Raw genomic sequence first — 20,985 nt, 5'->3', positions numbered from 1 at the left:
TCATCATAAATGCAAGCCTAGCCTTACAGATTCAGAGTCGCCTTGTAATAATTTTCAATATTAGATAGTCAGTCTCAAGGAAGGTTTTGAAGAGCTACTTCTAGACCCCTGGTCTATGTCCAGTGGCAAGTTGAAGAGGGGGTTCTCTTGAAGAGAATATCATTTTTGAAGCTTGCTGGGTCTATACTGAAAATTACAGTGGGGTGATTTCCTCTGTACGACTGTTTGCAGTTATGGTGAAGTCAGGAGCAATATGATATGGCATCTAAGGACTTATTCTCCAGTGTGGTGGGATTGCTAGTTGACAGTGACCCTGTTCACCCCTGGTGTCTGTCCATGGAAGTGGTTTTAGCTCTTTTGTTCCAATACAAACATATGGAATAGAGTCCTAATAGATTGTCTTTCTTTCCTAAGTAAGCAGATGAAGTTGTCTGCGAAATACATTGAAAAAAAATTAGATACCACTTCATAATTGCCGAGATGATGTCATATATATGATGTAGTACAAGAAATAAGTTAGGATACCTGTAGGAAGAAAAATTATATGTGAGGGCAATGGTGTGGGACATAGCATTAAGAATGGAGGAACAAACAGAATGTATTATGTAAAAAGAACCCTTTAATACTTTTTATGTTAATCAATGCATGTCAGAGATAAATAATTTGCTGTATGTGTGTGTTACCTCTAAAGATCAATCATCCATTTCAAATGTTGTTATACATGGATGTGGTTCAGACCTGCCCAAATCTTTAACCACTTCCCGCCCGGCCTATAGCAGAATGATGGCCGGGCGGTGGTTCAGTTATCCTGACCGGGCGTCGTATGACGTCCTTCAGGATAACAGCCGCCGCGCGCCCGTGGGGGCACGCATCGCGGTGATCGGTGGTGCGGTGTGTCAGTCTGACACACCGCTACACCGATCTCGGTAAAGAGCCTCCAAGGGAGGCTCTTTACCAAGTGATCAGCCATGTCCAATCACGGCTGATTACAGTGTAAACAGGAAGAGCCGGTGATCGGCTTTTCCTCACTCGCGTCTGACAGACGCGAGTAGAGGAGAGCCGATCGACGGCTCTCCTGATAGGGGGGGCCTGCGCTGATTGTTTACCTTAAATGCCCACCCAGGATCACCATCATGCCGCCCAGGACCACCAGGGAAGGGGGCAACATGTGGACGGCCATCCGCATATGAAAAAATATGCACAATAGATGCCAATCAGTGCCCACAAATGAGCACTGACTGGCAACATTATGGTCCAGATAAAACAAGTGATGCCCAGCAATGCCACCCATCAGTGTCATCAGTGCCAACCATCAGTGTCCATCAGTGCCACCTCTCAGTGTCCATCCTTGCCCATCAGTGCCCACCTATCAGTGGCCATCAGTGCCCATCTGTGCCACCCATAAGTACCCATCAGTGCCGCCTATGAGTGCCCATTAGTGCCGCATATCAGTGCTGCCTATCAGTGCCACCTATCAGTGCCCATCATCAGTGCTCATCAGTGCCACCTCCTTGGTGCCCCCTTATCAGTGCCCATCAGTGCAGCCATATCATTGCCCGTCACTGAAGAAGAAAACTTACTTATTTACAAAAAAATTTAACAGAAACAAAGAAAAACTTATTTTTTTTTAAATTTTCTGTCTTTTTTTTATTTGTTGCGCAAAAAGTAAAAATCGCAGAGGTGATCAAATACCACCAAGAGAAAGCTCTATTTGTGGGAACAAAATGATAAAAAATTTGTTTGGGTACAGTGTTGCATGACCACGCAATTGTCATTCAAATTGCGACAGTGCTGAAAACTGAAAATTGGCTTGGGCAGGAAGGTGCATAAATGCCTGGTATTGAAGTGGTCAAAGCACTTTAAGGTAGCACAAAAGCAGAAATCAATAGGGGCCAAGTGGAGTCACAGCTAATATATACCAAAACCACACAATGTTTTCTGATGAGGGGAAAAACAAAAAACAAAACAAAAAAAAAAGCCTCTCGTTTAATACAAAGGAGAAAGTCTTTTAGCCACTTCCAGACCGCCCACCTGCAATGTACTGCAGACAGGCGGCCCTGTGCAGGCAAAGAAATGTACTGGTACGTCTGCCTGCTTCTGCGTTTATGACGCATGTATACGTGCACCAACACCAAATATAATTATATTTTATAATTCGTTGAACATTTCTATTAATAGTATAAAAAAAGACATTCCATATATAAATTCTATATATACTATAGTTTGTAGACACTATAGCTTTCATAAAACGCATCAATATACACTTATTGGGATTTTTTGTTTACCAAAGACATGTAGCAGAATACATTTTGGCCAAAATTTATGAGAGAATTTGATTTTTACATTTTTTTTATTGAATGTGTTTTATAGCTGAATGTAAAAAATATTGTTTTTCTTTTCAAAATTTTCGGTCTTTGTTCAAATCGCAAAAAATAAAAAGCCCAGTGATGATCAAATACCACCAAAAGGAAGTTATATTTGTGTGAAAGACATTATATAAAGACATCTTTAAGAATCTTTATATATAACTGCACCCTGTTTTACTTGCAATGAAAAAGCAGATAATATTGCAAATCCAATAGCTGAAAATTAACAACATACTAGTGCCAACTCCAAATGCTGACAAACATCACAGCTTTAGCATCAGGTCAGATATGACAAGCTCAATAGTATAATGCCCCATATACACGGTCGGATTTTCCGACGGAAAATGTTCGATGGGAGCTTGTCGTCGGAAATTCCAACCGTGTGTAGGCTCCATCGGAATTTCTGTTACACAAAATATGAGTGACAAAATCCGTTGTCATAATTTCTGATCGTGTGTACACAATTCCGACGCACAACATTCCAAGCATGCTTGGAATCAAGCAGAAGAGCAGCACTGGCTACTGAACTTGATTTTTCTCGGCTCGTCGTACGTGTTGTACGTCACTGCGTTCTTGACGTTCAGAATTTCCGACAAGATTTGTGTGACCGTGCGTATGCAAGACAAGTTTGAGACAAGCGTCAGAAAAAATCCATGGCTTTTGTTGTTGGAATGTCCGATTGTGTACGCGGCATAAAAGGCCACATATAGTATTTAAGGTTCCAATTCAGGCAAATGCATCTGGTAGTAGCATGGCAATAAACAAAAAATACAGCTTTTATTTTTTCCCTGAACATTATTACATATGGCCATTTTAGTTTTAGAGTGTTTACCAGGGTTCTTGTTTAAAGATTTAGCACGTTACCTTCCTAGATTCAAGCTCTCTTTCAGACAGCAAAGGCAACTGAGGCAAGCTCCAGTATTACTCTTTGAAGTTCAAATAAAGCTATTAAAATGTTACGTTTTGGTCAATAACTCGCAAATCTCATCAGTTCAGTCTTTGAACCCGGATCACGCTGCACCAATTTCACTCTAACAATCTGCTGCCGGCTGCAGCAGCTTTAGTAAAAAGGCAGGATTGAGGGATATCCCCCTCCCAACCCTCCACCTCCCGATATCTGATACAGGAAGTGAAAGGATTGTCATGTATGAGAATGGGAATTGTTTACAGTTTGAAAAGTATTTCATTTTAACAACATCTGTTGAAGTTCAGTAGGAAACACTTTGGAACAACGAAGGCTTCCACATCTGAGAAGCAGACCGCCTTTTTTCCAGGACGACCGGCGTACACAGTTACACAGCTGACTGTTTTCTGTGACTTCTCTCGCTCGGTACCACTTACGTGTGTGCTTTTAAGTCTGGCAAGCGTGCCAGTTCCATTCAGAGTCATGTATTATTTCACAGAGATCTTGAATGCCTCTATTTGCCAGCCTCCCTGCCCTGATGATCAATATGGTTTAAATCACAAGGTGACAGAAGCCAGAGCATGATATTTCACAGAAAATCAGTAAACTGCGATTTTTCCTTCAGAGCTTTGATTTTTTTTTTTTTTTTTTTTACTTTTCAGCTTTGATCCACAGTGCATCAACAGTGCTATGTTTCAGATGCTCATATTTAAAAATATATATAAAATAGGCATGTTTTAATTTTTTTTTTCATACAATAAAGCTTAAAAAGGGTCTGTAATCATAACAAAGTGTTCCTGTCAATCTCTTTGTTTGAAGTCTAAAACCGTAGGGAAATAGTGCAGCCTGTCCTGTTACAACGTTTTGTGCAGGAGACAAATATACTGAAAGGAAATATTTACACCTGACAGTTTTCCAGATATATCACCTCATTTTGCAGATGGGGTAGCGTAACATGCTGAAAGGGTAATTAAAAAATACCAAAGAACAATTAAAAATCTAAGTTTTTCTTAAAGAGGATCTTTGGTCAAAAAAATAAAATAAAATAAAATAAAGGTCAGTAGCTACAAATACTGTAGCTGCTGACTTTTAATAAACACACACTTACGCCACAGTCTAAGTATTCAGTTTGTTGATCTGTCCTCACCCAGGCCGGCTCTTCGCCAGGTCCCCAGCGATGCCATCTTGGATGTGGGACGCCAGCTGTGACTCCCAGCAGCTTCACAGCGGGCTCCTCACTAAACATGCGTGAGCCGTGCTGCACTTTGTGAATGTCTCCTGGGTCCTGTGGTGCATCTCAAGAGGTTGCGGGCAAGGAGGGGGGTGCTGAACTTCTGCCCAGATAGGCCTCAGAAGTGGGAGCAGGTACCTGCTACAAATAGATACACTTGCTCCCTTAAAAAAAAGAAAAAAAAAGGAGGGGCATTAGAAGAAGTGGAGCGTCCTTCTTCAGATGAGTTCTGCTTTAAGCCTTAAGGGATAAGTCCATCCACAACTGTTAGGTCACCAAAGGGTAGATGCTGGTTAGCTAAATTACCTGCTTATATCACTTTGGACCGTCCCCCCTCCTGCCACTAAGTTCCTTGTGTCTGTGTAATGAGACAAATGAGAAATTTGCTATGGCTATAGCCATGGCTGATGGGGGAGAAACTTGGAAGCTGAAGAGAACTTTTATCCATGAGTTCCCAAAATGCATAAGAGTTCCTTCATAAATGCCAATATGAACTGAACTGGCACTGAAAATAATTAAAAGAAGAATCACCCTTTTTCAGGAATTATAGTACATATATATATTTTCCATCTAAATTAATATTGTTCAACTTCAATAAATGATACACCAAATAATAAAGCTATTAATTACTAGCTTTTATCGAGTGATTTTTAAGAAACATGTAAATAGTTTATCTTTTCAGTAACTACCACAACCAAAAGACATTAGTGCAACAATCACTAGTAAAGTAAACACTACAAAATAAAGACCCCACAGAATGACAATCTGTACACAACTGAAAGAATAAAACTTTATCAGAGACAAAGAAGACATAATAAACAAACTACTTACTGGTAAATATCTTTTCTCAATACACTCCGACTTAGGGGGTTGTCTGCTTGTGGCGCCATAGAAACGGAGACAATTTTCAGCACTAAAGTATCTTCATTTATAGTCTGATTGACTGATAAGAAGAGAAAAAAAATATGTACAATTTAAAACCAAGTAAAGTTCACTCACCAGTCCTAGGACTGCCATATAACATAAAAAAGGACAAAGATGATACAAACAATACGAGAGCTTAAAGTTTACAAAAAAAAAAAAATATATAAGCTATGTTACTGCAATTCCTGTGGTTGTAATGAAGACTTGAATGCCAAATTTTTGCACTTGTTTAAAAGCTTCCTCTGTCTATGATATGTCAAAGGATAAAAACTGAAGTAGTATATTTTGCACCTAACCCCCATCTTCTTTAGGCCCCATTCACACTTGCAAATGGGGCTGTTTGTAATTAACTGTGGGAAATCCAGCAAGGTTCCCTGCGATTAGCTGTGAATGGGAAGCCCCACTGAAAGCACTGGGAGGCTGACAGCTCCCACAGTACCTTGGACGCAAACGGTCTGTGTCCAGGGCCAATCATGCACAGCTAAAGACAGTGAATAGCTGCAAGAACTATCGGCCTCCCATTGCATTTAATGGGGCTTCCTGTCTGTAGCTAATAGCCAAGAACCCTGCAAGTGTGAATGGGGTCTTAAAGTGGTTCTAAAAGCTGAAGGATTTTAATCCTAATGCATTCTCTGCATTAACATAAAAAAAAACATTCTGACTGCAGTTCTCCCCCTGCACTTCCTATACTTACAGTGCCTTGAAAAAGTATTCATACCCCTTGAAGTTTTCCACATTTTGTCATGTTACAACCAAAACTGTAAATGTATTTTATTTGAATTTTATGTGATCGACCAACACAAAGATGCACATAATTGTTAAGTGGAAGGAAAAGGAGAATGGTTTTCTCATTTTTTTATACAAATAAATATCTGAAAAGTGTAATGTGCATTTGTTTTCAGCCCTTTACTCACCCCCAATTCAAGTCTACTGGATCCAATTGCCTTCAGAAGTCACCTAATTAGTAAATATAGTCCACCTGTGTGTAATTTAATCTCAGTATAAATACAGCTGTTCTGTTAAGCCCTCGGAAGTTTATTAGAGAACCTTAGTGAACAAAGTGCATCATGAAGGCCAAGGAACACACCAGACAGGTCAGGGATAAAGTTGTGGAGAAGTTTAAAGCAGGGTTAGGTTATAAAAAAAATGTCCCAAGCTTTATAGATCTCACAGAGCACTGTTTAATCTATCATCCAAAAATGGAAAGAGTATGGCACAATAGCAAACCTACCAAGACATGGCCATCCACCTAAACTGACAGGCGGGGAAAGGAGAGCATTAATCAGAGAAGCAGCCAAGAGGCCCATGGTAACTCTTGAGGAGCTGCAGAGATCCACTCTGTCCACAGGACAAATATTAATGCACTCCACAAATTTGGCCTTTGTGGAAGCGTAGCAAGAAGAAATCCATTGATGAAAGAATGCCATAAGAAGTCCCATTTGCAGTTTACTAGAAGCCATGTGGGGGACTAAGCAAACATGTGGAAGAAGGTGCTCTGGTCAGATGAGACCAAAGCTTTTTGGCCTAAAAACAATGTGTGGGGGAAAGCTAACACTGCACATAACCCTGAACACACCATCCTCACTGTGAAAGATGGTGGTGGCAGGATCATGTTGTGGAAATGCTTTTCTTCAGCAGGGACAGGGAAGCTGGTCAGAGTTGATGGGAAGATGGATGGAGCCAAATATAGGGCAAACTTAGAAGAAAACCTGTTAAAGTCTGCAAAAGCCTTGAGACTGGGGAGGAGGTTCACCTTCCAGCAGGACAACAACCCTAAACATACAAGCCAGAGCTACATAGGAATGGTTTAGATCAAAGCATATTCATGTGTTAGAGTGGCACAGTCAAAATCAAGACCTAAACCCAATTCAGAATCTGTGGCAAGACTTGAAAATTGCTGTTCACAGAAGCTCTCCATCCAATCTGACAGAGCTTGAGCTATTTTGCAAAGAAGAAAGGGCACAAATTTCACTCTCTAAATGTGCAAAGCTGGTAGAGACATACCCAAACAGACTTGCAGCTGTAATTGTAGCGCAAGGTGGTTTTATAAAGTATTAATTCAGGGGGGCTGAATACAAATGAACACCACGCTTTTCACATATTTATTTGGAAAAAATGTTGAAAACAATTTCTCATATTCTTTCCACTTCACAATTATGTGCCACTTTGTATTGTATCACATAAAATCCCCCCCCCCCCAAAAAAAATAAATTTTTGGTTGTAACATGACAAAATGTGGAAAATTTCATGAGGTATGAATACTTTTTCAAGGCACTGTACCGATCACAATCCAGAGATGTGCATGAGAGCAGGGACACTCTTGTGTAACATGTTTTAAAATAAAAAATAAATAAAATCAAGGGTTTACAATCACTTTAGTATTTAAACCAACCTGCTACATTTGGTTGTCTTTCTTCAGCTTTGGGAATGAAGACTCTGATGACACCAGTGTTGATGTAGATAAGAGGAAGATTTCGAGAGGTTAGTGTGTGTGACCTCATGGGCTGCCCAGATGATTTATGTTTCTCCTTCTGGCTTCGAGGTCGCCTAGCTTCAAAAATACTGGAGATTGCATTAAGCAAAGGGAAAAATAGGACAACATCAAAGGCTTGAGCTGAAATTAAGATTTCATGAAGAAAGTGAGGGGAGCCATCCCCCGAACCTTCAGAAAGTTTCTGAAAGCTCCGAGAAGTTCTTTCGCCTCGTGTGGTCAACTTGTGGCGGACATTCCTGGTCACAGCTTTGGTGTATGTGAGAGAAAGAAAGCCATGCTGTTGGTGGGAACTCTCTAAGAGTTTTGCTGTGGTCTGTGTGGAAGAGAAGGTGGTAAAACATACAATGGGTAGAACCACGATCAGTAGTGCAATAAATCAGGAGATATCCAATGTACAGACACAACATGTAAAAGACCTTTATAGTTAAAGTAGGTTAAGATCACCTGACTAAATAATTACTTTTATTTCCCTGTACCATTAATATAACTCCTGTAGTCAAAATATGGAAAAACAAAGATTGGCTGTGATGTCCAAAAATATATAGACAAAATGTGAAGAGATCATTTTATCTGAGGACTAATGGTACAGGACTGATGGTACAAAAAGGAAATCAAAGTTAGATGGCAACATTTGTCTGTTTCCAACTAGAGAATAGGTATGTTGTGTATAGGGATTTCAAATATACAAGTTTAATAAATATTACTATTTCAGTTTCAGGTTTTAAAATGCTACATAATTAAAATACATACAGTACATAACACAAAAGAACATCATTTTAAAATATAGATATATACTGAGCATGTACAGTATATTTAATAAAAAGGCATAGATTAAGTCCGAAGGAAAAAGCTCTTTCATTGGTTTCAAACAAAATTATAATTTAGGTGTGAATAGGATTGGTCTACTACTGATTGTGCCAGGAAACCATTTAAACCCCATTTTACATACTATTTTTTTGTTGTTGTATAAGGATAAACGAGAATATCCTTATATATGAAATGTTATACTTGTGGGGAATAATGAATGATATTATACTATTGCATGGCATATAGTAGGTCCAAATCAGCAAAAAAAAAACGTTGCTCTTACATCCCAACAGGAGCTTTGCTTTCTGCTGTGATTATACAGTGGAAGAGTAAGTAGAGAGAAAAAAAGTATTTGGAGTTCTTTTTGAAAATGGTATGGATAATAAGGCTAAAAATAATTAACACATTGCTTAGGGCAACAAGAATTTAATGATGTGGCAAACTGTTCTTTGTTTCATAACTATTTCAAACCAATTTCAGGGAGAAATGTTAGGAGAAACTAATTTCACATACAGAATACATTCATACAGAGATGGACATACGTGGCATAAGTGTTGACAAACGTCTCAATGTTTCAATATAGTAGATAGCCAACGAATAGTAGTGTTGTCTTTATTAAATAGATTCTAATTTCTAAAATAAACATAAAACTATGTATTTTGAAAGTGCTTTTTCCAGAAAACAAAATGGTAGGCTTTTAAAGCAGGCAAAGCCAGGCAGAGCAGCTGGTGGGCTCTTTGGTTAACGATTTAGATTAAAACCCTTCACCCAAAAGAACGTCCATCAACCACACAAATACAGAATAAATATGTCCAAAAATAATAGATATATATATATATATATATATATATATTTATTTATTTATATATATATATTTATATATATATATGTGAATACAACTAGATAATTAAATTTAGCAGGAGAAATATAAGGGTTGATGAAAGTCCTTTATCAAAATCAACATGAAAAACAGTTCTTACAGAAGGGAAGAAGCCAGAAAAGTTACTGAAGGGGTCTTGCTTGCTGACTGGTCGAACCAAAGTGGTGCGTCTGTTCAGCTTGTCTGTACATGAAAGGAAAACGCCGCCATATTGCCCCAGACACCAACAGTTTTCACCAAGGCTTCAAGATTTTTACAAAGAATATAGAGAGAAGAAAGAAAAACAAATTGCAATAATAATAAGCTGGTAGATCTGGTAGATTTCCTTTCTTAATAATACCAATATGTACTGTATATGGTGCAGAGCTGCAGTGGGCTAAGAAAAAAAAAAAAACTTTCACATTTTACATTTTAGTGACAGCAGTTTCTGAATGGAGCAATATAAGCTGAAATCTGATTGGCTGCTAAAGGTTATAGCACTTTGCATCTTTTAACTATCTTCAACAAGTCTTCAAGAATAGGCTTACATATAATACTTATACAAAGCGGCAAAAGCCAATATACAGGTATGACCCATATCCTGTAAAGCAGACCCTAGTTATTGCTAACTAATTATATTAAAAGGTCATATCTAATGTGCTCAAAGGAATTTCCAGAAGAAAAAAAACCTACTTGCCTGGAAACCCACTATGTATGAACAGAAAGAGGTCCTTCCCTCCCTAAGTCCTTTGGTATACAAGAGCAGGCCTCCTATCTAAAGCCATTTAAAGTCATTGGTGAACAATGTCTCAGCATGAGAGAGAGTCGTATTTTATGTTAGCTTTAGGTTCAGGTAGCATTGTTTAAGTAATATCAAGAAAGGGAACCTCTGTAGTATTTCTTGGTGGCATTACAAACAAAGCAGGGACTTTCAGTTTTCCAGCAAAGGTCCTTTAAGGAAATAAAAATCAATAAATTTGCTGTCATCAGCATGTTCATTTTAAAATGATAAACACTCCATGTGTCTTAAAATTCTAATAATCAGATGGGTAAATATCATGTTCCTCATCAGAGGGTCTGTACCCATAACTGGTCAGCTAAGGAAACCAAGAGTGCCAGAACTTGTACTTTAACAATCCAGCAAGAGTTACCCACCGCTGCTCTAGATTTTACCAGCACACTATAAATCAATGAGAAACATCATTTCTGAAAGGTGAATTTAGCGCAAAGCTTGATTAGGCTTATGGCAAATGATTACAAGAATAAACCATTATTTAAAGAGTTTCCCAACCTCAGGCTATTACTGGGTCATTATAACTATTCTATAGATCACTATTAGGTGACACTTTCCTTTTTTTTGTAAAGCTATCTGTGTCTGCAGGGCTCTTATAAGTCAGTTACAATTTTTTTCTTGCTACAGTGCCTTGAAAAAGTATTCATACCCCTTGAAATTGTCCACATTTTGTCATGTTAAAACCAAAAACGTAAATTTAGTTTATTGGAATTTTATGTGATAGACCAACACAAAGTGGCACATGACTGTGAAGTAGAAGGAAAATGATAAATGGTTTTCCAAATAAAATCCTGAAAAGTGTGGTGTGCATTTGTTTTCAGCGCCCTTTACTCTGATACCCCTAACTAAAATACAGTGGAACCAATTGCCTTCTGAAGTCACCTAATTAGTAAATAGCATCCACCTGTGTGTAATTTGAACTCAGTATAAATACAGCTATTCGGTGAAGCCCTCAGAGGTTTGTTAGAGAACCTTAGTGAACAACCAACATCATGAAGGGCAAGGAACACACCAGACAGGTCAGAGATAAAGTTGTGGAGAAGTTTAAAGTAGGGTTAGGTTATAAAAAAAAATCCCAAGCTTTGAACATCTCATGGAGCACTGTTCAATGCATCATCCAAAACTAGAAAGAGTATGGCACAACTGCAAACCTACCAAGACTTGGCTGTCTACCCAAACTGACAGGTTGGGCAAGGAGAGCATTAATCAGAGAAGCAGCCAAGAGGCCCATAGTAACTCTGGAGGAGCTGCAGAGATCCATAGCTCAGGTGGGAATCTGGCTCTTGGGCCACCACGGAAAGAGCAGGCCAAATACCCATCTTCTCATCCCAATACTGTAATGGCTCTGTAGTAGAGGCCAAATGTGGTTCTGACAGATAAAGTTTAACATGATCTGAAACATGGCTTTGTTTCTAGGTGGGCAGTCTTAGTTACATAGTTACATAGTAGGTGAGGTTGGAAAAAGACACAAGTCAATCAAGTCCAACCTATGTGTGTTATTATATGTCAGTATTGCATTGTATATCCCTGTATGTTGTGGTCATTCAGGTGCTTATCTGTTCACAAGACAACTATTAGTCGTGCTAGCCTTTATGGAAGAGCGGCAAGAAGAAAGCCATTGTTGAATGAAAGCCATAAGAAGTCCCATTTGCAGTTTGAAAGAAGCCATGTGGGGGACACAGCAAACATGAGGAAGAAGGTGCTCTGGTCAGATGAGACCAAAATTGAACTTTTTGGCCTAAAAGCAAAATGCTATGTGTGGTGGAAAACTAACACTGCACATCACCCTGAACAAACCATCCCCACCGTGAAACATTGAGGTGGCAAAATCATGTTGTGGGGATGCTTTTCTTCAGCAGGGACAGGGAAGCTGGTCAGAGTTGATGGGAAGACAGATGGAGCCAAATACAGGGCAATCTTATGAGAAAACTTGTTAGAGTCTGCAAAGGACTTAAGAATGGGCCGGAGGTTCACCTTCCAGCAGGACAATGACCCAAGACAAGACTTGAAAATTGCTGCTCACAGACGCTCTCTATCCAATCAGAAAGAGTTTAAGCTATTTTGCAAAGACGAATGGGCAAAAAGTTCACTCACTAGATGTGCAAAGCTGGTAGCGATATAAAAAGATCTGCAGCTGTAATTGCTGCGAAAGGTGGTTCTACAAAGTATTAACTCAGGAGGGGTTGAATACAAATGCACACCACACTTTTCACATATTTATTTGTAAACACATGTGAAAAACATTTATCATACCTTCCACTTCACAATTATGTGCCACTTTGTGTTGGTCTATCACATAAAATCCCAATAAAATACATTTACGGTTTTGGTTGTAACATGACAAAATGTGGAAAATTTCAAGGGGTACAAATACTTTTTCAAGGCACTGAATACCACAATGAGAAGCCATATCGATAAGTGAATGTAGCTGTATCCTTTGCATTGTACAGCATAGCATACCAGAGAAACAAACGCTCTCAGATGTCATAAACTGTGTCTGAAAAAGCAAAAAATGTATTGCAGCAACCAATGGTAAAATATGACAGGGGCTTTCTACTATCAAAGGAGAACTAAACCCTCCTGTCCTTTCCAGTTGTGAAAGGTACCATCTTAGCCTTTGTGTAGCTCTGCAATTGCCATGTAGCTGTACATGTGATCAGCTATGACACCAGCTATTTGAGGATTTTAAAGTTTTGTTGACAGCTGACATAAGCACACTTGCAACTGTGACAAGTATAACCAGATGCATGCCTTGTTTTGGGAGACAAATTAGTGGGTTTAGTTCCACTTTTAATGCAAATTAAAAATATGTTTTTTTAAAATTAGGTATAAAGAGTTACTGCTGCTCTGACTTTCTTCAGATACTGAGAAGGCCAAATAAGGACAAACATAGGCAGCAGAAATGGGTCTTATGCATTTAGCACTTAAGTGCAGAATGACTATTGATTATTTTTTGCTTTCTTGATGAAATAGGAAAGCGCATCTAATATTCACTGAGGGATGACTTTCCCTTTATATTTATTTTAACAATGATACAGTCAGAGAAATTAAAGTAATACTAAACAAAGTCAGGTAAGGTTAGGTTTATTCTTGTCACCACTGGCAGAGGTTAAAGGATCACACGGGTCAGAATGGAGGCTAGAGCTTTGATAAGTAACTTAGTGACTACATGGTCTCACCACAGGTTTCTCTTTGCATTGTAGGATTATCCCAAGAAAAACGCCTGCCTGCCAGCTTTCACCTGGCCTGTAATAAACACAATGTTACCCTTGCCTGCAATGTGCAATCAGTGATAATCAACATCAACATGGGCAGTGGCAGCCTGAATGACCCACTGGCTTCTTACATCTCTCAGAGGCTCTAGCCCCAAAAGCTAACTTTTTGCAGTATTCTTTTTCTGGTATTCTGCACTGCAGTGTCTCACTGCTCTGACATTATAGTATGGCGGGCTATGTTAATCACATGACAATCTCTGTGAAGTAAAACAAATGAAAATGCCAGCATGATACACTCTTGTAAATTTCACAGCAGACAGATCTGGGAATTCAGAAACAGAATGATTAAAAATGAATTATCTGAGAGATAAAAGAAGCTGGTAGGTGATTTAACCAACCTCTGTCCAGACAAAACCTGCACATCTGTTTTGGATGGATTGCTCTTTTAAACTGCTCAGATTGAAAGGAATACCCCCCCCCCCCGCCCCCACACCCACTATTCCTTCATCAATGCAACTGTCAGGCAACAACACACACTGTAAACAAGGGCATACATCATTTCAGTTTAGCATCTCAGTAGGATATACAGTGCACAACTAACAGCACATGGGGAATTAAGAACACATTAGCAGGAAGGATGAGCAAAAGTTATTTTCAGGAAACTAGATTACTACCATCTTGAAATCAGTTTGTGATGTCAATATAACAAGCAGATAATGGGAAACAGGAATAACACTGGTTTCTAATTAACAGGTTGAGGATCTCTGTTTTTCTTTGTAGCCACAGTACCTAAGTTTTTTGACAATCAGGATACAGAGGCTATTTTCAAAACAAATTAAAAAGAACAAAAAAATAGGGCAACATTGTTCCACTCAGGACAAAAGGCTAAAGTGACAATCAAGATAAATACAACACCGAAGGAAAAAAAAAACGAACTACTGTTTGCTAAAAAAATTGGTTGCATTACTGCTCAATCCGTCTTGCGAATAATCCACCCCCACCATGCTAGAAAGGGTGAAACCATTATTCAGAATCTTTAGCTATGAGGCTTCCTTTATCAGCCTGCCAACTCCAGCCACTACATTGCCCATTGATGAGGCCAACCCTGTGTTTTCTCTACGTCCTATACCCCTCTCTAAATTCTTTCCACTCCAGTGTCTGAGCCATATTAGACTGAAGTCAATATTCAGTAAAAAACAGGCTGAACTGTTCAGTGTTGTCATTCCCGCTTTAAAGTAAACCTTGGCTTTGCCCATCGTAAGCAGTGGAGGCTGTGTGGAGTGGTGAGGGAGTAAAATTAAAGTTTGCATATGCATCTCTGGAGGTTTGCGTTAAATCACAATTTCTGCTTCATTTCATTAGACTAATCGTGTCTGATACTGCACACAGGCAGATACAGAGGGGTGTAAATACATTAGTGGTCACAGTAACATTAGGGCTTTGTTCTGTTTAAATTCCAATGCTGGCTGATTGCTACCAGGAAATAAGAAATGCATTTTCAACCCCAAAAAAAAGCAGTTTAATGTTTCTATTGTAGAGGGTGGCACGTACTCAAATGCTGATCTCTATGTTCCCTAGAGGATTCCCCATAGAAAAATACAGGAAACCCACACAGGCAAAATGCTGGTAACGATACCATATGAAAGATAAAGCCAAGTCCAGGCTCAGTGGGGAAAGAAGGGAGATTTCCTTGCCAGGATCCTGGACACAGAAAAACCCAGATGATGCCTGCTCATTATTTACTGTGTCAAGTCCAACCAATGATGCAGAGACCTTATACCTTCCAGTCTTTTGAGATGGGAAAAAGGGACACCTTTTAGCATACAATGTATAATCAATGGATTTTAAACTAGCCACATCCACCATAATGCAGGACATGGCGTAGTTAATAGTAACAAAAGGAAGAGAGGGCGCACCGACCTAGTGCATTACCACTGATGGCGTTTATTAAAAGAGTAAAATAACAAATAAATACTCACAAACAAGCATGAATTAAGGCATGGACATAGACTGCAGGTACGCAGTGACAGGCATCAGAATAAATAATTGCCCCTGTTAGACAGTCTCCACCTGCCTGCATGTGAGATCCATTCTTGTGCATTATGGGCATTGGGTACACTGACTGCACCAATTATATCAACATTGATTGATTAGTATGTACATTCCTTCTATGGACGTGTAGAACATTATCGCCATGGTGTCACCATGACGATATGGAGCCATTAGAGAAGGTCATTTCAGCTTGGAGGGTGTGCTTTCAGTGCAAGTGGGAGTGGCCATGGTGGGCTGGTGCTGGTGTTTACTGGGAGGATTAGTCATACGCGCACACACATATATAGAGGGGCTCCTACTTGCGAGCAGTCACCACCCGCTTAGGCTCTGAGGAAAGGGGTTCTCCCCCGAAACACGTCAGCCTTTTCCGTATCCACCTGATGTCCGGTCCTGGTTTTATTCTGATGCCTGTCACTGCGTACCTGCAGTCTATGTCCATGCCTTAATTCATGCTTGTTTGTGAGTATTTATTTGTTATTTTACTCTTTTAATAAACGCCATCAGTGGTAATGCACTAGGTCGGTGCACCCTCTCTTCCTTTTGTTTCTCTTGTAGTCTATGAATACCCATATTCTGAAGAGGGCTGCAAGACGGCAGACACCACTGAAGTTCTTTGGCCTTATTACATCACACACCGAATATCTAGACACCTGAGCGCAGGAGATTTTTTCTGTTTTGGTAGTTAATAGTTACACTACGTAACTGTCTTTACCTGCTCCTATAATGATCAATGTTGAAGCTTTCAATCTTGCATTTGACTTTAGTATAGACATCTTGGACATCAACAGAAGCATTGAGGTCCTCCAGTTCACTGACTACACAGATCTCTGAAAAATATAAAGTTTAAAAAAATGTTATATATATATATATATATATATATATATATATATATATATATATTAACACACAGCTGCCTAAAACAAATCAGTCATAAGCATTTGATTTATGACTGGTTACTATAACAATAAGTTAGCAGCAAAACAAATCCATACTTGTTCCTTTGTTTGTAGGGTCTGCAGCAAAGAGTTTTATTGTAACTTTGGGTAACATCCACTGCATCCAGAGACTGACCCGACCACTGGACACTCCGATATTACTTGTTGTTTGCTCCAAGGTAACGGAATCTGAAAATGGTGAGTCCTCTGCTGCCTGCATAGAATCTCCCTGTATTGAGAAGTAAACATAACCTTAGGTGTAAGTCAACTGTTTTTTTTTTTCCCCTACAATTTTAGTTAAAAAAAAAGTTATATATATATATATATATATGAATGTGCAAGCAATCCGGCCTTCCCAAAGGCCAAAATATAGAAAAAGAAGATGGGATTGCTGCACATAAAAATATATTGAAAATGTAAAAAGATTACATCAAAATTGAATGGTATACACGGGGACGTTTCGGGCTAATGCAGATAACCTCCTTCTTCAAGACCACATACCTACAAATGACCACATACATAGGCCAATATATAGCTCATTATCATCATCACTTGATTGAATAATTAAATCATTAGAAAAGCTGGAATCAATTAGTAATGAAGTATACATTTCTTATCATTATATATCAATCAATTATATATCAATTAATAGTCTATATAGACATTAATATATGATTATTATATTTTCTTTGTTCTTTAGATGTACTGTTCGATCGATTAGATCTTTGCAATGTTAGAGATTCAATACACCTGTAGTTTAGAGTCGTTCCAGTTTTCTGAATCAATTGATATATAATGATAAGGAACGCTGTATACTTCATTAAGAATTGATTCCAGCTTGTCTAATGATTTAATTATTCAATCAAGTGATGATGATAATGAGCTATAATATTGGTCCATGTATGTGGTCATTTGTAGGTATGTGGTTTTGAAGAAGGGCGTTAACTGCATTAGCCCGAAACGTCACCGTGTATACCATTCAATTTTGATGTAATCTTTTTACATTTTCAATACATTTTTACTTACAGCAATCCCATCTCCTCTATCTATCTATCTATCTATCTATCTATCTATCTATCTATCTATCTATCTATCTATCTATCTATCTACCTATCTATCTACCTATCTATATACACACACAAACACAATATATCCAAGTTACGCTCCTTACGAATATACTGTATATAATTTTTTTCAGTCTGCTAACTTTTCCTACATATCCCAGTGTGTCTCTAAAACTTACCATCTAATGTCACAAGAAAATACAAACGCATACATTTCCAAAGCGTCAATTTAAGCAGTGGTCATATACTATACTAAAATATGTACAACTATGAACAGAATATGTAGTCACAGACAGGCTGGATTCATGTGAACTGAGTTTTTTCTAAGGTACATATCAAGAGCCCCCTCTTTGGAATATATGTGCCTTAAATAATTTGACTACCACGCTGTCTTCTTAGTAATATACTCACATTAGGTCTGGATGGTTCCTCCATTGGGAAGTGGGTCATTTTATTTGAAGATTATGTGTACAAGACCCGAGAGGCAGTGGCTTCACTTTGGTTTATGCATTTGCATCTCTATGGGCAACATACACATGCTATAAATTCCAGTCTACCCTACTGGCTAATATTACTCTATTAAAGATTAGGAGTGGTTTCAAGTGTACTGATTGCATCACATGTGTGTCTGAAGGATTCCCTAAATGCGTTGAGTCCACATGAACTTTAATCGGAATCTTTGCATGTTGTGAGCCCTTATGTGCAGAGTAATTTTTAATGTTGTGTAATAGATTTTTAATGGTACATAATAAAGTTGTTTTTATGGTACTCATTTTCTCTTCTATATGTCCACATAAGTCCATGACTACATTTTCTGTTCATAGTTATACACGATTTGCTAGAATGTGGACATATAGCACACACAGTCTGGGCTCCTCTTCCGCTGTAGGACTATATTAATACATTTTACATTGCAAACCCATGCAAACTTATATTAGAATTACACATTTTTTATAGAGAGCACCCATGGTGAGCATTACATCAATGACTCCTGTTCTGCAGGAAAGATTATTAGCTACATAGACTCTGTGCTGTGATTAATTATATAAAAACAAATGTCATAGGACTCTGGATCACATACTGCATAACTATGCTTCTGCTTGTTGCCCAAAGCATCCAATTACATTAAAACTGAAATTTTTTACAGAGCACTCTTGGAAAAGAAAGAATTCAATTGGCTTTTTGTGGCTAGAAAAATATGGCCATAGCCTATCTCTATCTATCTATAAAAATAGTACATGCAGTACAGCTATTATATATGCCTTACACAATTCCCAATAATGTAACAGCATACAGTCAACAGTTTATGAAACTGTGAACGATAAATGAGGATTTTGAATATGATCCAGGCACCTGGCTTACTAAGAAAATAATACAGTATTTGCCAGTGTCATTCAGCTTCATTATCTGGTTGTAAATTGTGTACACTATGCAGACACTCCAGGAATAAAAAATAGTGCGATGTATTTACTCAAGTCATTTGGCCTGATTAGCCAGGTTGTGCCGTCAAGTGACTTGTAGACCTCTCCATCAAATTTAGCCACGTGAAATGCTGTAATAAGCACATTCCAGCATGGGTGGTCTTATGAAAGCTTGCATAACACTGGTAAGAGCTGTATACTTTTACAGCAATTACAATGTTAAATGCTGAAATAAACACACTTAAAAGATGCCACTTGGAAAAGTTCACTCTGAAGGACAAAAACATGAAGGAGGGAAGGAGTGAAAAGAAAGGGAGAAAAATTTAACTCTGTGTAGGAAAGTAGAACAGGTCAAACATAGTTTGCAACAACATAATAAATTAGGTATTATTACTACACTAATATATAGAGCTTCTGGAACTACTTTACCACTAAACTCTAATAGGCGGGTGTAAAATCCAGCCCAAGCAGTGTAAAAAAAAAAAAAAAAAAAAAAAAAGAAAGTTAACATATTTCACAAAGCACCTGTCATGCTTTGTGCAGCAATGGTATGTACATGTTGGATGCTGTACATCAGTTGCAAATGTGCATAACTGTTGATATGGTTTTTACGATTATCAAAGAAACCATTATTATTTTTTTTGTGCAGAAACTACAATTTGTACACCAAAGTAGAACACATCATAGGATCCCTGCCATTCCCGCTGGGGGGAATGATACTTGAGAGCGATCTGCACCCCTAATTTCCATCAGTTCACCTTTCTGTGCTTGATATGCTGCTGGGGGAAGGTTCTCCAAATGATATCTAAACTCATTATTATTCAGTGACAAATGAACATGCAATTATTTTATCTGGTTTCCACTTGTTCTTATTGCACTGGATCCAGATAAACAGAGAGTGATCCCCATATCGCACATGAGCTCCCTCATCTTTCTATACAACTTTCCCACACCTTCTCACGCCAAGTCCTAACAAGCAATTTAATTCTTTCACCAATGCTTTGCAAATTGGTCCAAATACAAAGTTTATTTTCTTAGCAGGAATTTATCTTTGAGCATCAGGAAGAACAAAACACATAAGGTCTTCATCCTTGGCCCGCCTCAAGGCCTCAAGATGATCGCAGCTTTTTGGCCACACTGGTGCTAGGCCTTATCAAAATAACTGAACATTCTTGTTCAATCACAAAGTGTCCCCCAGGACTAAACACTTCGACCACTGTTTAGGCCTAGGTAAACAGTAACAAGTGGTGTGTTCAAGCCTGCATTACCTTTGCTCTCCAGCCTTAATCTGAATCTAGTTAAAAAAAAAAAAAAAAAGATTAACACTTTTCAAACTTTCATCTGAAAGAAATAACCTAAGCCTCTCCCCTCCTGCTGCATACCCCTGCAGCCACCCAGATTGAAATGAATGCAGGAAGCTATGGTGTTCAGCCTGCCCTCTGCCCATAAGCACACACAGGAGTTCAATGCATACCATAAACTTGTCAGCGTGAAAAGAATTACTCACAGCTCAAAATATAAATCATCTATGGATATTGTAAGCAAATGCCTCCTTTTTCCAGTTCAATGTAAACAAGTGCTCAGATGGGTTCCCTGCCCCCCCCCCCTTCTCCCTTTAAGAGCGAGAGACGAAAAAAATTCATTTAGAAGTTCACTCCACTTTAAAGTAGACTTTGAAAAATAATCAGTCGGCCTTGCAGCCCTCAGAATAGAGGACGACTTGTACGCAAAACATACAAAGTTCAAAAATTCATAAATACGGCCCGAGGAAACTTATTTTTGTTTGACAATGTTCAATGCTTTAAAAGTAACTCACAAAGACACGGTGGGAAATGCACAAGGGGTGGATAATTACGGATGGGTCCCAAGGCTTACTGGCCGCACAAACATTTAAATTAGGTGCAGCATAGAATGTCCTTC

General features: G+C 38.6%; 1 protein-coding gene across 1 annotated transcript in view; it reads right to left on the bottom strand.

Moving 5' to 3' along the window:
- The window catches only part of VPS13B (vacuolar protein sorting 13 homolog B), a 1,301,055-nt gene that overhangs the window by 523,198 nt on the left and 756,872 nt on the right, over window positions 1-20,985 (bottom strand). The window contains exons 16-20 of the mRNA XM_073632833.1: window positions 16,638-16,809; window positions 16,358-16,472; window positions 13,558-13,624; window positions 7,818-8,232; window positions 5,333-5,444 (exon numbers count right to left, since the gene is read on the bottom strand). Of these exons, the coding sequence (XP_073488934.1) occupies window positions 5,333-5,444; window positions 7,818-8,232; window positions 13,558-13,624; window positions 16,358-16,472; window positions 16,638-16,809 (881 nt within the window). The remainder of the gene's footprint in view (window positions 1-5,332; window positions 5,445-7,817; window positions 8,233-13,557; window positions 13,625-16,357; window positions 16,473-16,637; window positions 16,810-20,985) is intronic.

This window comes from Aquarana catesbeiana, linkage group LG05 (assembly GCF_042186555.1).
Source record: "Aquarana catesbeiana isolate 2022-GZ linkage group LG05, ASM4218655v1, whole genome shotgun sequence".
NCBI lineage: Eukaryota > Metazoa > Chordata > Amphibia > Anura > Ranidae > Aquarana > Aquarana catesbeiana.
This window is presented reverse-complemented; position numbering and strand designations above follow the sequence as displayed.